This window comes from Homarus americanus, unplaced genomic scaffold, assembly GCF_018991925.1.
Source record: "Homarus americanus isolate GMGI-L3 unplaced genomic scaffold, GMGI_Hamer_2.0 scaffold11628, whole genome shotgun sequence".
Classification (NCBI taxonomy): domain Eukaryota; kingdom Metazoa; phylum Arthropoda; class Malacostraca; order Decapoda; family Nephropidae; genus Homarus; species Homarus americanus.
The window spans coordinates 124,121-147,451 of NW_024754732.1; the positions used below are offsets into that span (position 1 = coordinate 124,121).

The following is a 23,331-nucleotide window of genomic DNA, read 5'->3' on the forward strand; positions in this document are numbered from 1 at the left end:
AATAAATAGCAGAAATAGCAATAAAAACTTAAGCATCGTAATTTAATTTAATAAATATGATAACAAATTGTATTGGGTCATAATGGGCGCTAGACATAGTGGGCCCCAGACATAGTGGGCCCCAGTCATAGTAGGCCCCAGTCATAATGGGTCCCAGACATAGTGGGCCCCAGTCATAATGGGTCCCAGACATAATGGGGCTCAGTCATAATGGGTCCCAGACATAGTGGGCCCCAGTCATAATGGTTCCCAGACATAGTGGGCCCCAGACATAGTGGGCCCCAGTCATAATGGGTCCCAGACATAGTGGGCCCCAGTCATAATGGGTCCCAGACATAGTGGGCCCCAGTCATAATGGGTCCCAGACATAGTAGGCCCCAGTCATAATGGGTCCCAGACATAGTGGGCCCCAGTCATAATGGGTCCCAGACATAGTGGGCCCCAGTCATAATGGGTCCCAGACATAGTAGGCCTCAGTCATAATGGGTCCCAGACATAGTGGGGCTCAGTCATAATGGGTGCTAGACATAATGGGGCTCAGTCATAATGGGTCCCAGACATAGTGGGCCCCAGTCATAATGGGTGCTAGACATAGTGGGCCCCAGTCATAATGGGTCCCAGACATAGTGGGCCCCAGTCATAATGGGTGCTAGACATAGTGGGCCCCAGTCATAATGGGTCCCAGACATAGTGGGCCCCAGTCATAATGGGTGCTAGACATAATGGGGCTCAGTCATAATGGGCCCCAGTCCAATTAGTATCTAGTCTTAATACTTGGATTATATCAGTTAGAGGCCTATCGAAACTGGGGTCTACTAAGATTGGGGCCTACTGGGACTGGGGCCTACTAGGACTGGGGCCTACTAGGACTGGGGTCTACTGGGACTGGGGTCTACTAGGATTGGGGTCTACTGGGACTGGGGCCTATTAGCACTGGGGTCTGACAAACATCACACACGGGTAAAACAAAAGAGACAGAGTGAGAGAGAGAGAGCTGGAGAGAGAGACAGTCAATCGCTCACTCAACTCAATAATAACAACATATTGCACACAGTCTCAGAGCAAAATGTCCGCCATTACAAAAAAAAAACAGTAATGGTGGCAGCTAGGAGACAACTTCTTAACAGTGGGGTAAAATTTATTCTCTTGAGACAAATCTGAGATATTTTATATTTTTTCTTTTAATTTTCCCAAAGGATCAAAGTTTGAGAATATTTATTTTTACATGTTTTCATTATTATCAAAATGTGCGGCCATTTTTTTTTTACATTTCGTCATTGTCATAAAACCAGCGGCCATATTTGTTTACATTTCGTCATTGTCATAAAACCAGCGGCCATATTTGTTACCGTCATTGTTATATAAACCAGGCCATTTTTTTTTTACATTTCGTCATTGTCATAAAACCAGCGGCCATATTTGTTTACATTTCGTCATTGTCATAAAACCAGCGGCCATATTTGTTTACAATCCGTCAGAGTCACGACACTTGTTAGTCATTAATTCAACAACAAAAACTTGTCATAAAAAAAACATAACGCAAATACATCACAAATAACAAACATATCAACAATAATTTATATCTCTCAGCGAGTAAATCAAGCTGGAGAAAAATTATATATACAATAATTATTCTATTTTTGTTAGTTTATGTTAAAATACAATAATCTAATTCTTATTATTTATGCCTTTGTACATTTTTTCTACAGATCTCGACCAGGTTAATTGATTTATCGACCAAATTCCATTCTTAGCAACAATTGGTGGAAGTTGATTGGTTGACTCCCTTAGCAACCGTATCAATTGGTGGAAGCTGATTGGTTAACTCCCTTAGCAACCGTGACAGGTCGTGGAAGCTGATTGGTTAACTCCCTTAGCAACCGTGTCAATTGGTGGAAGTTGATTGGTTGACTCCCTTAGCAACCGTGACAATTGGTGGAAGCTGATTGGTTAACTCCCTTAGCAACCGTGACAGGTCGTGGAAGTTGATTAGTTAACTTAAAAACCAGCAGCCAATCATCTCTCACGTATTAATGAGGTTGCTAAGGACGCCAAAAACAAGTGTAGTCAAAAACAGAAGATCTATATTACAGGTGTGTGTGTGTGTGTACAGTAATGGTCACTTATAGAACTGATCGTGATATATGAAGCTCCGGAGTATAACCTTATATAACATACAACCATATACAACCCCTTGATATGTTATTATAAGTCTGGTTGTTTGTGTATACTTGTTACAACAAATACATAAATAATATATCTCTTTTTGTGTCTAGCTAATAGGAAAGTGATATATTAGCACCATAGAGGCTAGTAGTGGTAGTAGTTGTGGTTGTGCTAGTAGTAGTGAGAGTAGTGATGGTCATGCTAATAGTAGTAGTAGTAGTAGTAGTGATTGTGTTCTAAGTGATAGGAGCTATAATCATGGTGGTAAAAGTAATACTTGTAGTAATAATAGTAATTACTGTAGTCGTGGTGGTAAAAGTAATAGCTGTAGTAATAGTTGTGGGTAGTGCTAGTAGTTGATGATAATGCTAGCCTCCTAGTAGTTAAAATGCTTGAAGTAAGGGTGTTTATATTTCTGTACAGCCACGGGAGGTCGAGGCTTCCAGATGTAAACATTAGAGGGACGACCATTATAAGGAAAGTACTTATTGAGGGTAAACCATGGCTTCTTGGTAGGTCTGGTGGTAGTGGTGGTAGATGCTGTGGTGGTAGGTGGTGGTGTGGTGGTAGTGGTGGTGGTAGTAGTAGAGGGCTTCCATGGGTGAGGTGTAGCTGATGTTGGTTGACTCCAGTGGTAGATCTGAGTAGGACGTCCGTTGTTGGTGAAATCGAGGTCGACCTTAAAGTGATTGAGAGAAAAAAAAAAGAGAGAGTTGGTTTATTATGGGAGGAATTTGTATTATTATTTACTTATCTTTATTCGTTTTATTTTCTCAATTAATTCATCATCTTCTTTACTTATCTTGCCTTTCCCTATTTGATACCTATTCCATCTCTCCCCCATCCCATTTAGCATATCTGCCCATTTATATACCATCCCATTTACCCATAACTCCTAACAATTTATTTCCCCATCTACCCATCCCATCAAGCTCCCATCCCATCCACCCATCTACCTCACTCCCATCTATCCACAACAAACACCTCTCCCATCCAACAAACACCCCTCCTCACCCTCCCATCCAACAAACACCCTCCTCACCCTCCATCCACAAACACCTCCTCACCTCCCATCCAACAAACACCCTCCTCACCCTCCCATCCAACAAACACACCCTCACCCTTCCCATCCAACAAACACCCCTCCCTCACCCCTCCCATCCAACAAACACCCCTCCCTCACCCCTCCCATCCAACAAACACCCCTCCCTCACCCCTCATATCCCACCCAACAAACCTCTCTCCCACAAACTTACTTTCTGGAAGGGGAAGGAAGTGGTGCTGGTGTGGGCTTGGTGCTGGATGTTATTGTTGACGTAGTAATATGGAAGAGGAGGCAATTTAATGTAATAAATGGGCGAATCTTCTTGTCTTATCCGCTCCCCCTGCGTGACGCTCGGCAGACTAGCGCCCCCTCGATCCAGTCCCAGTCTCTGTAACACCTGAGGAAGAGAGAGATACAGGTGAGTCATTGTGGGTTAGGGTAGGGTAGGGTAGGGTAGGGTAGGGTAGGGTAGGATAGAAAACCTTTCAGCAGATATGAAGCAATATAAACAGTGATTGAGACGTTGAGGGTATTAATTAGTACACACACACAGGTAAGTTCCTCATTTACTCACCTGTAGTGCCCCAGCGGCGTCCAAAGTCTGCATCTGAGCTGACGACCTCGCTACCAGCACCACCACCACCGCCGCCACCAGTACCGTCTCACGCCACCTGCAGGACAAAACAAACACTAACACACATACACAACTCAATCACATATAAGAAATACTATAGTATGGTGGGAGCCTAAACCACACACACACACACACACACACACACACACACACACACACACACACACACACACACACACACACACACACACACACACACACACACACACACACACACACCGGGAACTGTGGAAGTATTTACATTATTCAGGTATTTGAACTCCTCTGACTAAGCTGTCGCGCTTCGCTGCTCCGACAGAGGGATGCAGTAGCTGGAGGGAAGGAACAGTGATAACACAGCAACACCCAGCAACACAGCAACACACAGCAACACCCAGCAACACAGCGCCTGCATGAACAAACAGCCAAGAACAGCTCGTGACATTTACCTTTCCCCTACAAAGAAGAACTTATGGTAGCTACGCCAGACGGATATTCGCCACGCCTAAAGACAGCCTGGCGTTCTTTTATAGTACCTATATAACAGGTTGGGCTCAGGACTCATGGCTCAAGGCTCAATACCTCGACCATCACGCGCCAAGATGACTCACAGGATTAAACCGCTCTAAACTCCCTCCCACTAGTGATCGCCAGTGTAGGCAAGCGAAAGTCAGGCGAACGTTACTTCCGGTATTAAATAAACGTGACATTACTGTATAGAAGAGATCGCTCAGGGCTGTTTGACTGCTCGGGCTGAGGCTCTGTATGTATGGGGTTGTGACCGTCTAGGCTATGTACGTATATGGCTGTGAACGCATAGAGCTGTGAACGTATAGAGCTGTGACCGTATAGAACTGTGTACGTATATGGTTGTGTACGTATATGGTTGTGTACGTATATGGTTGTGTACGTATATGGCTGTGTACGAATAGGGCTGTGAACGTGCATGACATGATTCAGGAAGTGATTTAGCAAACAGGAAGATACACGGAAGATAATTACAGCCAAACCTCCATACAGCGGACTTTTCTCTATATATAATCCGTTAAATAAGGTTTTATATAACGGAAGTTCGATATAACGGATTTCTCTCTCCAGATATTCCGTTAAATTGGAGGTTTCATATATAACGGACCCTTGATATAACGGATTTCCATCTCTATATAATCCAGACAAAGAGAAAGACTATCTTCCTTGATATCCCTCACCTCTACCTGTGCTATTACCTGTTAATGACCTCAGATACTTACAGGTCAGAGGTCAGGTGCATAAGGTCACCTGTGTAGGGTCATTAAGGTATTTTTTTTTAGGGAAGGTACTTAAATGTTGGGGTTAGTTGTGGTGGTGGTGGTGGTGATTGTTGTTGTTGTGGTGGTGGTGGTGGTGGTGGTGGTGGTGGTGGTGGTGGAGATTGTTGTGGTGGTGGTGGTGGTGATTGTTGTGGTGGTGGTGTCTGCGGTGGTGTTGGTGGTTGTTGTTGTTGTGGTGGTGGTGGTGATTGTTGTGTTGTGGTGGTGGTGGTGGTTGTTCTTGGTGGTGGTGGTGGTGGAGATAGTGGTAACAAAATTTGTTGTAGTACCGATAGTGATAGCGAATATTATCCTAATAGTGATGATATCCAAGACAGTGGTACTAGCAATAGTGGTAGCAAGAGTTGTGGTGATAATGATAGCCAGGATAGTGGTAGCAAGAGTTATAGTAAGGATTGTGGTACCCAAGATTATGGTAGTGAAAATTGTGATAGTGAGGATTGTGGTAGTGAGGATTGTTGTAGCAAGAGTTGTGGTAATAAGCGACTACAGGTGGTGAGGAAGGGGATACACCTACCCTAACAGTGTCTTCTACCACCAGCCTCACCTGTACACTGTAATTAACCATAGGTAAAGGTGTGCTGTGGAGTGATGTCATCTTTCCCCCTGTATTAGTTATGTAATCTTCTGTAATGTACTTTGTATTTATATGTAACTTAAAGGACATAAATATACATGTGTGTCTGTATTATGTTGATATTACATACATACATACATACATACATACATACATACATGACAGTAGTAGCTTAGAGATATTTAAATTGTGTTTTATACTTAACTGTGTGTGGTAGTAGTGATGGTGGTAGGGTGTGGTGGTTGTTGTGGTAGGTAGGGTGTGATGGTGGTTGAGGTAAAGAGGAGTGTGTGTGGTGATTATGGTGGTGTATGGTAGTATGAGTAGTGTGAACGTATGGTAATGATGGTGATGGATGGTATTGAAGGAGAGTGTGTGTGTGTGTGCCGACTATCATGAGGGTACACACACACACACACACACACACACACACACACACACACACACACACACATACACACACACATACACACACACAACACACTCACACAAACTTTCTCTATACACTCCTGTCTTCACCTGGGTGGCCTAAAGTGCCTCATAAGTATACATGTGCCCACCTGCCCACCTCCTCTACCATACCCACCTGCCCACCTCCCCTACCATACCCACCTGCCATGCCCACTTACATCACCTCACTAAACATCCTCAACTAATTACTACCTTACTCTGGATCTTCTCGTGCTCATAAGTCAAACTTTCACCTTAAGTGGATGTTTGAGAACGTATTTAACCGATTCACTTAAGCAACGGCACAAAGATGGATTCTCAAAGGTTCTTACGTTAAGTTTGTATTCTTAACTAAAGAACGTCTCCACCTCCTTATCAGAACCCGTAAATATGGAAGCTGCAGCATAAAACCCTTTATGCAATGGCGTCGAGCTGCTTAACCTCTGACCATTGACCTTTGGGCCCCCTGGTGGTGGCAATTTGCAACGAGGTCATGGTTCCGTGTGTGTGTATCTCTCTCTCTCTCTCTCTCTCTCTCTCTCTCTCTCTCTCTCTCCTCTTAACCACAGTCCTGACACTAATGTAAACACACCGTTGTTACCTACCTAATTACAGACCAGGTAACTGAGTATTATACAAGCCAAGACGTATATAGCTTCACCCGCCTCTCTCAATGTTTTTGTTTTGGTCGGGATGCCTGATGCGTGATGACCCCTAACTTATTAATACATACACACACGACCAACGCCTATTGTCTTGTGAACTCGTTGAAAATTACATTATTATCGTTAAAGCAAGTGTGTAATTTTATGATCAGGGTTACAATTGTAGTTAACATGACAAACGAGACGTAGAAACAGACAGAGAAATAAATAAATAAAAGATAGAGGCGTAAAGAGAATGAGATTAACTTATGGAAAAATGGAGGAAAGGAGAAAAAACAGAGAGAAAGAGAGTCAGTGACCGCTGTACGATAATAATACAGGTCCGTGCACGATATTCTTCCCTGCGGCGCCACAAAGCCACCTGGGGGTCAGTCCGTCCCCTGGCCTTTGTTTTCCCCACCATGGACAACGACATCCTCCTACCACCCGGAGCTATTTAGAGCCATTTTAACGACAATAAAAGACCATTTACAATTAATTCAACCTTAGAGTCATTAAATAAACAGTTGGATTATATAAGGACGAGTTAAAATAGGTGTTAATAAAGGAAAGGGTTGTTTTTTTTTTTGTAATTCGTGGATGTGGTGTTTACTTTGGCGTTGTTCATCCTATCGGTGAAAACTCTACACTATTCCAGAGTGCGTGTCAATACTGCTTATTGGCTCTCTCGCTGTCTTCTCCCGTTACTGAGAGAGAGAGAGACAGACAGCGAGAGAAACAGGGAAACAGACAGCGAAAGAGACAGGGAGAAACATACAGAGAGAGATAGAGAGACAGAGGGACAGACCAAGAGACACGGAAAGAGAAAGACAGAAACAGACTGACAGATAGACCGAGACAGAGAGGAAGAGGGAGAAAAAGAATAAGAGACAGACAGGGAATAAAATATCAAAATTAGACCCAGCTTAGAGGGACTATTTTAAAACGAAATACCGCCATTGAACACGAGGACAATAACGAGACCGTGCACAATAGCCGTCACCACAATACACCTCGTTATATAGTGAGAAAAGACGGTCCATATATCACTCGTATACTTCAATACAACGCGATATACCACGACCCGAGGCTATAAACCTTGTTATAACGACCTAAAACATTTCAAAGGTCAGGTTAAAGGTCAGCTGGGTGGACACGACGAAGGAAAGAGGTTTAGATGAGGGTTAGGTATTGGTTTAGGTTGGATCCTGTTCCTTTTATTTCTTCTTGTTCTTCATCTTTTAGTTTTTGTTGATGTTCTTGTTTGTATTATTATTATTATTATTATTATTATTATTATTTCCTTTGTTATTATTAATTATTGTGAACATTACTCACAAACTGTCCTCGAGTGCTGTGTGGTTTTGACCTCTGACCCTGACTCCTACAGTAGGCCTACCTATGACGTCCTCCTACAGGTCCCCAGCCGTTACCAACACCTCTTCCTTCCCTGACCAGATATCCCTCCTCCTAGTGACAGGCCTGGCACTTGACATTATTAGGGACCTGCCACGCTTTGCCATAAACAGATGAAATGTACTGGGAACTATCCCCCCACACACTCATCATTCTGTCACTTTATGTAACTTGCTGACAAAACCCATGACCCTTCAGGCTTTTACGCCCTCAATGCATGAGTCATAAAGGCAAGCATGAACTCCGCATGCTTCCCAGATGGGCACTGTGAACACTTCTGGGCTTCGCCTTGCACAGGTTGTAAGGGGGTGCCCAATAAACTAGCCCCCTCCGGGGCAATCGAAAAAAAATCTAACCTACCCTGTGTCTGGCTGTCGGGAAGGGGGTACCGGGTGTGTAGGGGGTTAAGAGGCTGGGTAGGGGAGGAGAGAGGAGGGTATAGAGGGGTAGGAGGGTAGGGGTAGGGAGTAGGGGATAGCAGAGGATAAGGAAGGGGAGAGGAGGATAGGGTACGGGATAGGGGGATACTGTGTTGTTTATTATTGTGTGTTAGTACCAATAAACTCCTTAATGTAACCCGATTTTAAGAATATTCAACCATGGCGGAGGAATACATGTTCAGATGTAAACAAAGCGCGAAGTAGTTCCCAATCTCACCACCAGGAGTCGATTACACACGACTCTTCCAGGTGACACACGAAGGGGGTCCCGCTACACCACCATTAACTAAATACAAATCCCACGAACAATTCTTTTCTTTTTCTCGACCCAAATGAGCTTAGGAACTTGATATTGTGTGATATTTTTACAGTTTTCTTTCGTATTTCAAAAGGTAAATGGAACTACTTACTGACATGACGGTTCAGATCTGAGGGAGTAAAAAACGATGTAATATTTTTGTAATTCACGTAATTCGTGTCGTTAATGTTGCTCGGGTTTAGTTATTTCGCTTTCTGTATCTTAATTGTCCACTTCCTGTAATTTTGGACACTGTTTTTCCCACCTCCCGGCCCCACCCGCTGTTATAATGAGTTGATATATATGTGTATGTGTGTTCCTGAAGATCGTCGCCCGCTACCAACTGTTATCGTTACGAGCGTTTACTACTTGTCTGTCTGTCTGCCCTGTCTGCCCTCTGGTGACCAAACACTCCCAGCTACCACACCACTACCATCACCATCATTACCACTTCCATCACCAACACACACCACTATCACATAGCGTCACCACCACACGCCAACACTATCATCAGCTACCCCTTAACCACTACCACTACCACACCACCACCACACAGGCCACCGTGACGCACACAGGTGATAACACTCAATGCCTCTCACCTGTACCTCATCAACAGGTAATGACTCAGCCCACTTTTCAAGACTCAGAGACACGTGAGTCGATTTATAAGTCGAAATTGTTTCTCATCTGCAGATTCGAGACGACATCTAACTAGACCAACTTAACTTACATTCCCGTTGCAATGAGACACAATTTGGTGAGGATTTTTGTCAATTCGCTAAAAAGGAACTAAAGTCACGTCCTATCTGTCATATTCAAGGCGAAAATCCCACTCAAAAAGCATTACCTAGGATGCATTGCCAACTAACGGTGGATTGACACTGTCTTCCCCCAAACTGTATGTCTCCAGTCTCTATTACAGCTGTCAGGAAGTCAGAGAAATACGAGGGACAGAGCCTGATATATGGCACATTTCCCATCCGGCACAAGCGCCCACCTATCATCATACACTGAGTAATAACCGGATATGGGAAATCATCTGACTTGTATCCGGCTCCTCATCCTCCGCTGGGTGATGCTCTAGTAACCCGTATTGGTATTATATCCGGCTCTTGTAGTCCAGTCATCTTCGTGGTCTGGAAGCGGATCTGTTTGCATGATAGAACGACAGATGTGAGACGGGGGAAGTACTGGGCAATCATGGAGGTATGAGGGAGTAGTGTAAGTGAGGGAGGGAGGGAAGCACTAGCCAGGAAGTAGTATAAGCCCGTAGTCCTATAGCGTCTTTATAATGGCGCCAGGAGGAGTGAGTCGGGTGCGCGCCGCTCTGAGAAATAACGGGGACCAGTGACAGTGTCTGTACTCACCCGCGCATATCAGACTGACATCCCTTGTTTCCGCCTCTTCTCTCCTCTTTTATGACCGTTTGTTCTCCCTCTTTTCCTCTTTAATTTATTGTGTGGCTTCGCGTTGCGTTCATTGGTTCAGATAATTGAACTAAAGAGGCTAAATGAGGATTTGTTTTAGGTTCGTGTCCCCTTAGGATGCATCAACCCGACCAGCTACAATTCTCTTTTGTTTTTTTTGTCTCTATTTGGTAAACATAAACATATACTTTACTGAGACCTAGACCCTATATTACTACAAACAATAATAGCTTTAATAATACTTAAGATCATTATTAATTAGGAAAATATTATATTATCTTTCCTTCTTACAAATATTAGTCAGAAATTTGTATGTATGTATGTATTTATGTATGTATGTATGTACTGTATGTATGTATGTATGTATGTACTGTATGTATGTATGTATGTACTGTATGTACTGTATGTACCTACCCTCTATTTACCTGTTACCTCAGGTAGAAATTCCAGCTAATTAATACATTCCAGGTGCGGTGGCCCCCTACCTTGGCGTTGCAGCGGGGCACTTTGTTTCTGTCTGTGTGTATCTGTCTTTGTCTGTCGGTGTTATCATTTGATCTCCCTATTGTATTCTTGACCAGAGGGAGAGGGAGGAGGAGGAGGAGGAGGAGAAGGAGAAGAGGAAGAGAAAGAGAGGTAAGGGAAGAGGAGAGAGAAGAGGAGGAGGAGAAGGATATAGGTGTGAGGGCCTTCATTCGCATCCTAAATACCCTTGGATAAATCACTAATTTTCTTAAAGCTTGATATCAATTTAACACAAACTGTAATCATAAAACAGCCAAAATCAGAAAAATCAGGTTCACTTATTTTTTTTCATCTGATTTTATTTTCATGGTTAATTTACCGACAAAAAAAGACACAAACACGAGACTGAAAAGGACAAACTTGATTATTTTCACAGTAGACGTCGGTTAAAGCCACAGTGTAAAGAGAGGGCGTCAAGGCTTCATTGTTTTAAGACTGCTAATCCATTTATCACCTGCCTGGGGTTCATTAGCGAAGTTCCCCTTGTTTACTCTCGCTTTCTTTAATTTCTGGCTAAACTAATTTATTCCCGGGTTTTTGCCTTGAGTGATTGACGGTCCGTGTCTTTTGTTGAGAGGTTTGATGCTCTCTCTCTCTCTCTCTCTCTCTCTCTCTCTCTCAGCGTCAACATACAAAAGAACTGATTTCTCATTAACTACCTCCTCTCCCTCCCCACCTGCCCCTCACAGCACCCTCAGGCCCCGTCACAGCACCACCAAGGCCCTGATAGCACTCTCACAGCCCCACACAGCACCTTCAGGTTCCGTCACAGCACCCCCAGGAGAACTGCATACCCAGACATAAAAAGTTACCTTCAGCTCCGCGTGACCGAGTGAGCCTGACTGACCGACCGTGTTATTGGGTTTCCAGCGACCGTTCTCTGCTGGCTCTGATCCTACTAGCAAACGTGAGCTATTAGTGAGTTTCCAGCGACCGTTCTCTGCTGGCTCTGATCCTACTAGCGAACGTGAGCTATTAGTGGGTTCCAGCGACCGTTTAGTACCAGCTATGAATCCCACCTCACAAAAATGCTCCCTCGCTTCCTCCCTTCTTCTAAAAAATCCCCATCACTCCCTACCCCACCTCAAAAACTGTCCCCTCCCTCCCTCCCTCCACCCCACCTCAAAAAATTATCCTCTACTTCCTCACCCCCCACCCACCTAAAAAAATTCCCCCTCACCCCATCGCCCCCTTATAAATGGCCCCCCTCCCTCCCCCCTGCGTCCTTTCCCTGATAAAAAAAATCCCCCTGAACGAAATAAGAAACAGATGACATTGCATTTTCTTAAGTGGTTATCATGGAGGAAGGGGGAGGTACAGGAGGGGAGGGGAAGGGGGAGATACAGGAGGGGAGGGGAAGGGGGAGGTAAGGAGTTGCATTTTTACACAGTGGATCCTCAAAGGGGGTAAATCGTGGCCAGGGGGAAGAGGGTAAGGGGGTAGATTGTGACCAGGGGAAGAGGGTAAGGGGTTATTACCAAGGGAGGTGGGGTAAATCATGGCCAGGTGGGAATGGGAAGGGGTGAATCATGGCCAAGGAAGGGGGGACACGAGAAGGTGTAAAATACAGGAGAATTTACCTCATATGAAAATGCACCTCACACACACACACACACACACACCCACACACCCCACACACACACACACACACACACACACACACACACCCCACACACACACACACACACACCCCACACACACACCCACACACACACACACACACCCACACACACACACACACCCCACACACACACACACACACACACACACACACACACACACCCCACACACACACACACACACACACACACACTCACACACACACACACACACACTCGAGTCCCAACAACAATAATAATGTCATAACTTAAGCCAAATAACACATCTACTTACAGTCTCAGACCATATTAGCCGCCATTTTGTTACCGCTAGATTAATGTTGTATTATTACACCTGAGCTCCTCCAGTAAGGGTGAAAATAATTAACAGGTGAATCTCTGTGAATCCGAGGCTTCTGATTGGCTGTTTCCGTCAGGTGATGAATTAAAGGAGGTTTCTCTTCCGGTTTGACCTGACCTGACCCCACTTACACATACAGACACACACACATATACATACACACATGTACACACACTCTCTGAACTTTCACCTTTTATACATACATGTTTTGGTATACATACACACACACACATACATACACATACACACACACATATATATATACATACATACATACATGCATACACATATACACACACACAAACGCATACACACGAGGGTGGTTGTAAATTTGTGGTTGGTTCATTTACGAAGAGTGAAGCCTTGATGATGGTGATGTTGGTAATTGTGGTAGATGTAATGGTAGTAATGATGATGTTATTGGTGGTGATTGTGGTAGTTGATTGTGTTCCATACACCTGTAAGTATTGGTGTACACTCGTGTAAGTATTCATGTACACACTGTGAGTTTCACCATACACAAGGAAAACTTATGTAAGTATTGTGTCAGTTGTGTTTATGTGTGTGTGTGTGTGTGTGTGTGTGTGTGTGTGTGAGAAAATTCGTGTACACAACTGGAATTTCCGTCCATGAGAACCAAGTGCAGAGAGACACGTGCTAGTATTCGCGTACACATATGTAAGTATTAGAGTACACACATGTAAACACCGAGGTACATACAGCAGCTGAGAATATCGTCCCAAATGGCCTTGACCGTGGCCTCTCTCTCTCTCTCTCTCTCTCTCTCGTTTTGATAAGATACTTAGATGAACGGACGGATACTTGCACTCGCTCAGTCACACACTCACGGACGTACAGACACACACACTAACACTCACGGACAGACTGACGGACGGACAGATGAACGGTACCCCCCCCCCATTAGCTGGTTCCCTTGCATATAAACACCCAATCAAAACAGTCATCACATCCATTAGCTATTCCATGAACGATTCTAATTGGCCACGCTTCATTATCTCGATATTTTATTGGCCAGACATCCACCAGTTACCGTCTGAATACCAACCTCTCCTGGAACTACCGACCAATCAGGAACAGAATGCGAACCTCGCTTACAAACGGTCAACAAACAAAGGTCACATAACAAGCTTTCTGGGAAACGAGAATTGGAGGCAACAAGTGGTTTGTTTACATATGGTGTGGGTATGTGGATAGGGAGGGAATGGGTGGGAAGTTTTGGGGAGGGTGGGTGCAGGTAGGGTGTGGGTGTAGGGGAAGTGTGTGGATGTGGGTAAGGAAAGTAGGTGTGGGTGAAGGTGGTGTGTGGTGAAAGGTGTAGTGTGTAGGGGAGAGAGTTTTGCTAATAAGGTGATTAGACACGGTGTAATTAACCTGTGAAGGTGTTGGGGTGTTATCTTTATATCTTTAGAGAGAGAGAGAGAGAGAGAGAGAGAGAGAGAGAGAGACTGGGGTCTATTAGTACTGGGACCTATCAGGACTGGGGCCTATCAGGACTGGGACCTATCAGGACTGGGACCTATCAGGACTGGGGCCTATCAGGACTGGGGTGAGCTTGGTTAGTGTGAAGAAGAACTTGTTATTAGCTCCCCGTTACTCACCATCAAGTTCTTCAGTACATTCCTTCACTATCCTGTTTTTTACACCTGCCACTCGCACTGTCGGTCACTCTGTCACTCACACACTAGATTATTCACTCACTTACTTTATTACTAAATCACTTACACACTCATTTATTCACTTTCTTAACAACTCACTCACTCATTTACTCACTTACTTTTTCACTGACGGAGAAAAATACATTTCTTTAATAAGGAATCAAACCCTCTTATTAAACCCTCTATCATATGAAGACCCACGTCAATATAGACTACAATCCTCTATAAGTCCCCTAAATGTATTCTCGGTGACGTAAAAACAAATGCTCTATGGAAGCCTTCTCAACACTGCATCGAGTATTGAGATTTTAATTCGTAATCGTCTTCGAAAATTTTATTAAGAATCTTCAAATTTTAAGGATATTCGAGTTTTAAGGATCTTCTAGTTTTACGGATATTCTAGTTTTAAGGATCCCCAAGTTTTAGGTCTTCAAGTTTTAAGGATCATCAAGTTTTAAGAACTTTCAAGTTTTTTTAATGGCTGTCGAGCGTTCACCTTGCAAGCGAAATATCCCGAGGACAAATCCCACTCTGAGTGAAGGACAGATACCAACTTTTTGCTCCACTCGTTCCTGCACTCTCAGCGTTATATTGAGTGCATTGTCAGGCGTTTACCGATAATGGAACAGCCTCCAGGTAGACTAGCCTCACCTTGCCTAACCTAACCAAGTAGATCGACTAACACACAAACTTCTACCCAACCAACATCATTCCAGGGAGTCAAAAAAAAAAACTTGTTTGAGATTTAATTAGAGAAACTGATAACTAAATAAATCTCTGCTAAGATAAGAAAACCGAGAAAGATAAACACTCAGTATTCGGAAGACCTGTGTGTGTGTGTGTGTGTGTGTGTGTGTGTGTGTGTGTGTGTGTGGTGAAGGAGGTGATGGGGACGAGACATTTCAAGATAAACGTTCCGGACACTTGACCACGACGCAGCCCCGGCGTGAGTCAGGCGGCGTCTGGAGCACCTGTCCCTCCCTGGCATTCCCCTGCCCTGGAATGAACCGAGAGAGAAACAGACAGACAGAAATGGAGAGCTACCCTGATCTTTCTTACCAGCGAGAGACAGACAGAGTGAAAGAGTGGGAGAGAGACAAGGGGACATCCTGCACATTACCACCAGAGAGAGTGAGAGAGAAAGGAACACCAAAGAGAGATGGATAGAAAGAGAGAGAGGGAAAAAGAGAAGGTAGAGAAGCAGGGAGAAGGAAAGAGGTAGAGAGAGAGAGAGGGAGAGAAAAAAGGAAGGGAAAATGACAGAGGTAGAGAGAGAGAGAGAGCAGGGGGAAAGGAAAGAGAGGAAGAGAAGGAGAGGAAAAAGGACGGAAGGGGAGAAAGGGGAGAAGTAGAGAAAGAAGGAGAGAGGAGGAGATGCGGTGCCCGGTCATGCCCTTTATAACGCTGGAGAAGAAAAACTGGAAGGACTCTTGTGGTGTAGGACCTTGGGGTAGAACGCCGCCACCAGCTCCTTATATAGCCAGGAACGCGGAGGATGAGATGACCTGCGTACATGACCTCGCTTGTGACCTCTGTGCTTGACCTCCGTACGTGACCTCGCTAATAGCCTCTGTATTGACCTATGAAAAGGACCTATTTTTGTATCTGTAGTTACCTATGTACGTAACCACTAGCAAACAAAAACAAGAAATAACCATCAATAGCAGTCTCAAGGAACAACCAATACTAGCAGACTCAAGGAACATTCACTACTAGCAGCCTCGAGGAACAACTAGTACTAGCAGACTCAAGGAACAACCACTATTAGCAGGCTCAAAGAACAGCCACTAGCCCAACTACTAGCAGGAACTTTAAGTAACAACCAGCAAAACTCAAGGAACAGCTACTCACACGAGACACACTCGCCCGGCAGTACAGCGTAGCAAGAATACTCAAGTAGCGACTCAGAGACATATACAGGAACGGCGGCGGCGGCCAAGTGAAGTTGCAGTCGCTGGGGTCAAAGATTGGGCGGCTGTGGTCAGGGTGTTTGTGTGTCCGTGAGAGCCGCCACGCACGGCCGAGGGGCGATACGGACAAGAAACGGACGTAGTAGTAGTTCCTCCCACCCCCCTCCCCACCTCCTTCAACCACCACATGATTTTTTTTTCCTGTACTTTTGGTTTGAGAAGTTCTCCTCTGTGGTGTGTGTGTTTAGCCAGGTGGGTAGGTTGGATAGGTAGGTGGATAGACAGAGAATAGAGAAGGAAAGAGAATACCCATAAAGAAACACAACGCCAGGACCAGCGATCACGTTCGTCTGGCATTCACCTCCTCGCTGCAATGACCATGACACGCGCGTGGAATCTTTCGCCAGACGATCGTTCTCTTGACCTTCTGCCTTCAGTGGCATTCTCACGTGGCTCGAACATACATTTGTGCTTACGCTTACCACACACACACACAAACACAAACACACACACACACACACACACACACACACACACACTCAAACCTGAAATTTCGTCTTACTATCACATGTACCGAAAAAATTACACGTTCGAAACATTTTCACACGCACACACATACACACACAAACACACACACTCGCAAGCAAACATGCATATACATAATAGTAGTAATAAGGATAATGATGACACGTATATTAATAACAACAATAATATTAATGATAATAATAATAACAATAACAACATCACAGGTAAGGGGTCACTCACCTCATAATAATACTGGAGATTAACTTGGAGATTTCAACTCTACAAACAGATAGTAATCACAAGACGATCGAATCTTCAATAAACCCAATCAAACACCGATCTAAACGAATCACTGTGGCGGTATTAGAGAATTTTATATCTAATTTCCAAGCGATTAGTTATTTTTTTTCTTTTAGATACGATTGGTTGGTAGAGATTGACGTGTGGAGAGCAGCGAGTGGGTTTGTAGAGCGTACGAGGAGGTGTGTACCAGTTGACACCCGCAGCGGCACTGGCGTCTAAAGGCTGGGGACCGCTCTTATATACACACACAGACACAAAACCTCCCCCCCCCCCACTACACCCCCCCCCCTATTAACAATACTACACTGACACCCATCTTCCTCTCTAAAACGATAATTGAACGCCATTTAATCGAAATAAAATCGCCAAAATGACCAGAAAATGGAGGAAAAACGCCCCAAAATAGCCAAAAATAACCAGGAAATGGTAGTAAAAAGGCGCCACAAAAATAGCCAAACTTACTAGAAAATGGACGGAAAAAACGCCCCAAAATAGCCAAAATGACCCTAAAAATAGACGAAAAAACGCCCTCAAAATATCACCGAATCATTTACACCCAACACCAATTTCAAAACAGCAAAAACAATAAACGAATTAAACGAATTTTACTCTGTGTTTGTTGTGGTGTCAGACACGCAGCATCCAGCTTTCCCTATGCCATCTCTTCTTCCCCCACAGTGAGAGAAATACCCCAGAATGCCCCCACCCCACCCCCCACAAATCGTAAAACTGAAGATTAAACTCAAATAAAACTAAAAACAACACAATGGTTCATGATTAATAATGTTTACTCCGAAAAGAAACTTAATATTATCAATCATTTCCTCTTAAATATATATATATAAAAACAAAGATGATTTTCTCCATAGTATTTTCGGAATGTGAAGATTATACACACACACACACACACACACACACACACACACACACACACACACACACTAAAACAGTCAAAGAAACTCGGGAAATCTCATGTTTACATGTATTACGACAGTGGATTATGCCCAGCGGCTCTCTCTCTCGCTACCACAAGATCCTGGATGCTTTGGGGAAAATAGTCAAATGGGGTTCTTTTTGTTGGCATCTTAGGTGGGGTGGGTGGGTGGGGTGGTGGGTGGGTGGGGTGGTGGGGTGGGTGGGGTGGGGTGAAGGGGTGGGCTGGGGTGGGCACGTGCAGTTGAAAGTATTTTTATCATGAGAGATAATTAGGGAATGTAGATAGAGTTGTGAGGAGGAGGAGAGAGGGGCCGAGAGGTGAAGAGGAAGAGGAGGGGAGAAAAAGGTGAGATAGGAGATGGAGGAGAAAGGTAAAGAGGAAGGAGAAAGATGAAGAGAAGGAGGAAGGGAAAGTTGAGGAGGAAGGGAAAGGTGAGAAGGGGGAGGAGGAAGATGAAGGGGGAGGAAGAAGAGGAAGCAGGAGGAAGGAAGAAGAGGAGGAAGAAGGGGGAAATGACTTAAAGGCAGAAGAAAAGGCACAAGAAAAAGGTTCATTGGCAACCCACTTTCTACATAACCATTCACGATATATCTTTTTATGTAGAGGTCAGAGTAGCCCAGCCTGTAGTAGTGTAGAGAGGGGGTTGGGGGTTGGGGGAATGGTGGGGGAGGAGGCGAGTGGGGGGTAGTGTGATGGGGTGAGGGGAAGGAGTGGGGGTGTGGTGGGGTGAGGGGGGGTGTGAGGGGGAGATATCTAAAATATGGAAGAATATAACCTACTGGAGGGGGTGGAAGAGGGGTGGTGGGAGGATGGTGGGGGCGTGGGGGAGGGGCATTGAAGCTGAGGTAAATAACTTCGTCTTTGACCTCACGGAACATAATGACCTCCAGCCGTGTCAACCATCATCATTGTGGTTCGTCAAGTGGCAGTTTCTCTCATGACTAAATCTTTTTATTAACGAGAGAGAGATGACTGTTACCTGCATTCACCCCACACCACGACACCTCTTCCTCCTCCTGCTCTCTTCTCTCTTCTTCTCTCCATTACCTTCTTCCTCCTCCTATCTTCTCTCTTCTTCTCCTCCTCATCACCTACTCCTCCCTCCTCCTCCTCCTTCTCCCCCTCCGTTACCTGTATGATGTCTAATACTAAACACCTGTTGCTACTAATTAGGCAAGAACTATTTTTTATTTACGTGTGTGTGTGTGAACCAATAAAACACCTGTACGATGTAATTACCAATCCAAATTACAACCATAACAATTTCTTTAGTAATTATCCACACCTGTTAAGAATCTCCCCCCCCAAAAAAAAGGTCAAAATCCTAAAAAAAAAAAATTATAAACTGTTTTAATACGTAAGAATGACGTCAGATCTACCTGTATAACGGTGACTCATTCCGTTCACGTAGTTACAGAATGAACAGGTATGATTTTCCCCTGCGTGGCTGAGGTATATTTTTTTATTTTTGTGTAATTCAAGTTGACCCGCTAATCCCACCACCATCACCACCACCATCATCACCACTATCACCACCACTATCACCACCACTATCACCACCACCACCATCACCACTATCACCACCACCACCACCACTATCACCACCACTATCACCACCACTACCATCACCACTATCACCACCACCACCACCCAGACAATGATTCAAATGGCAATATTAAAATAATCCTTTATGGTTGGATTGATATAATTCTTTTACTCAATCTCCTCTGTCCTTAGAGTTTCCCAGAGACCTGTAGACGATGCGCCTCTTCCCTGTGGTTGCTGAGCGTTGTCGTGTTCTCGGGGGTGTGGGGGGACTCTCAGGGGGGCTCTCTCAGGGGTTGGGGGCTTTCAGGTGGTGTTGGGGCTCTTTCAGGGGGTGTGGGGGGGATCTCAGAGGGGTGGGGAGCTCTCAGAGGGGTAGAGGTAGGTTCTCAGGGGGGCGGTGATCTTAGTTCTGGCTGTGTGTGCGTCTCCCAGAACTCTTTGTATGGCTGAGTTCCCCGAAGATCATCTCACGGTCATTTAAACAGTTAATTTCATGAACCTTATAAAACACGGGAACCAAAAATATCTATCGACCTCTATGACTCTGTACCTGGAACCTATTATACAGGTAAGATGCATTGTAGGTTAGGTTAGGGATAGCTTAAGTTAGATTAGGTTAAGTTAGGTTACAATAGGTTAAGTTAGAGATGTGTTAGGTTAGATTAAGGGTTACGTTAGGTTAGATATAAGCTGGACTAAGTTGGGGCTAAGTTAGGTTAGGTTAACTCTGAATCTTGCCAATACTGACTCACCCGTAAGACCCCCCCTAACCTCTTGTACAGTTATCTCAGTTAAATCACATCCAGGAAAAGGTGAAGAACTCGTATATTCACACGAACAGTCAACCAGTTGGACAGTTTACTCATGTGGCTGACTGGTCGTGGTGAACACATAACATATTACACTACAAATATTAACTTAACAAGCAATGAAATTTTTTGGGTACATACCGTACGCTTCACCAGAGTTACGACGGCGTGAATTATCGTACTATAATGAGTAGAGTTGTTATACCTGAGGATTAAGTTGTCGTACGCAAAAGTCATGTTGTCATACGCTCGGGATTAAAGTGTTATGTTTTAGAGGTTTATTTTGTTGTTATTGAAGGGACGATAATTTTTAAAACTTCCAGGGAGTCACTTACCATTGATTCAACTCCTAGGGCTTCAGTTTCCAGGGTTTCATCTCCCAAGGCTTCAATTTCCAAGGCTTCATCTTCCAGGGCTTCAACTTCCAAAGGGGATAATGCCCCAAAACTAGCAGCAATAACCAGACACGTACCACAAAATGAAAATTCATCCATAACACTGAATAAACAAACATCAGGAACCCTAGAGACATACGTAGGACCTGTATCCACCAGTTAGTTAAAACCGGCTTATGTAAATGATATTCACACAAGTACTATTCTAATTTTCTTTTTCATAACCCGGATATGCCTGTAGGAGTTATTATCTTCGTCCTACTTAAGGAATTAATTGATACGTTGGGAAACAGTGTCATACGTGAGGAAGATGAGTAAACTGGGGTCATTTTCTAAGTGTGTGGCGAGTAATTGGATTGTCGCCCGCTAGACTTCTCTGCCGTGAAGGTGTGACACAGATGTTGACACATACAGAGACGTTAGATGCACACACAGACACGCACATACACGTCAGATACACACACACACACACAACAAAGTCTGTATAGTAGGCGATTTTAACCTTGGCCAAATAGATTGGACTGACCTTACGGGTAACTCAGTATCAGAGGATTTCCTCGAAACGATCCAGGACTGTTTCCTAAGTCAACATATAACCGAACCCACCCGAGGTAATAATATACTCGATTTAGTTCTGTCGAACAGAGAAAACATCATTAGTAATGTCGAGGTAGGGAACGAACTTGCAAACAGCGATCACAAAGAAATTAGATTCCAGTTAGATTTTCAGGTCAGACGTAAAGGGAATTCCATTAAAGTCCCAGATTTCAGAAGGGCAAACTTTGATAGTTTAAAGAGGCAGCTGAGAGAGGGGGTGTCACGCTTGGATGTGAACCTGACAGATGACACGGACCTGATAACGAGATCTGAGATTGCCGAGTTCCACGACAATTTAAATAATGAGTTACTTAATGCACAAAGGCAGAACATACCATACAAAAAACTCAGATCAGACAACAATGACCCTAAATGGATAAATAATTATTTAAAGAGCATCATTGGCCAAAGGAAGGCTATAGGTAGAAGGATAAATCGTGGCGAAACTTACCTCCGGGAGTATTATAAGGTATTGGCCGGTAAGGTCAAGACCGAGATAAGAAAAGCCAAGAGGAACTATGAACTGAAGATAGCAGGGGAGGCGAAAACAAACCCCAAAGGATTCTACCAAATGTATCAAACTAAAACACGAGATAAGATTGCACCAATACGTTCAGATTCCGGAGAGCTAACTGATAACGACGGAGAAATGAGCAATAATCTGAATAAATATTTTTCAACAGTTTTCACCACCGAAAATTTAAACATGATACCCGAGGCACCGACTCTATTCAGAGATAGTGAAGAAAACAAATTAAGCGAGATAGTAGTGACTAGTAACGATGTTAGTAAACAAATAGACAAACTGAAGCCTAATAAGTCACCTGGTCCCGATGAGATATTTGCCAGAGTATTAAAGGAATGTAAGGATGAGCTTAGTATGCCCTTAGCAAATTTGTTTAACATGTCATTAAAAACAGGTGTAGTACCATAATCCTGGAGGATAGCGAATGTAATACCGATTTTCAAAAAGGGGGATAGATCACTATCCTCTAACTACCGCCCAATCGGTCTAACATCAATAGTAGGTAAATTAATAGAATCAATTATTTCAAACTCTATTCGAAACCACCTGGAGAAGCACAGGTTGATCAATGATTCCCAACATGGCTTCACAAGCGGGCGTTCATGTCTAACTAATCTATTAACATTCTTTTCATCAGTTTTCGAATAGGTGGACGAGGGGCACAATTATGATGTGGTATATCTCGACTTTAGCAAAGCCTTCGACAGAGTCCCCCACGAAAGACTAATTAGAAAGGTAGAAGAGCATGGCATCAAAGGTAATATCCTTAAATGGATTAGGGCGTGGTTACGGGACAGGAAACAGCGAGTGAGCATAAACGGCACTAAATCGCACTGGAGCAACGTCACTAGTGGAGTTCCCCAAGGCTCAGTACTTGGACCATTATTATTTATTATATACATAAACGACATAGATATCGGCATAGACAGCATTATAAGTAAATTTGCTGATGACACTAAAATAGGACGTGTAATTAAATCTGACGAGGACTCTACAAAACTACAGGAAGATCCAAACAAATTTTTCGAATGGTCGGAAAAATGGCAGATGAAATTCAATGTGGACAAATGTAAAGTACTCAGTATAGGAGATGTAAACAGGGAAACCAGTTACCAGATGAACAACGATGCCATTGTGGAATCTGACTGCGAGAGAGATTTAGGAGTAATGATAAGTAGGAATCTTAAGCCAAGTAAACAATGTGTTTTTGCTCGTAACAAGGCTAATAAAGTACT

At 43.9% G+C, this 23,331-nt stretch overlaps 1 protein-coding gene across 1 annotated transcript; it reads right to left on the reverse strand.

The window, feature by feature from the left end:
• Positions 1-1,422: 1,422 nt before the first annotated feature.
• Positions 1,423-17,483, reverse strand: LOC121856070. The gene is made up of 4 exons (XM_042351363.1): positions 17,222-17,483; positions 3,786-3,882; positions 3,423-3,608; positions 1,423-2,845 (listed from the first exon to the last, which is right to left on the reverse strand). Exons 1-4 carry the CDS (start codon positions 17,224-17,226, stop codon positions 2,543-2,545), a joined length of 591 nt encoding a protein of 196 aa, XP_042207297.1. The 5' UTR covers positions 17,227-17,483; the 3' UTR covers positions 1,423-2,542.
• Between the last annotated feature and the right edge of the window lie 5,848 nt (positions 17,484-23,331).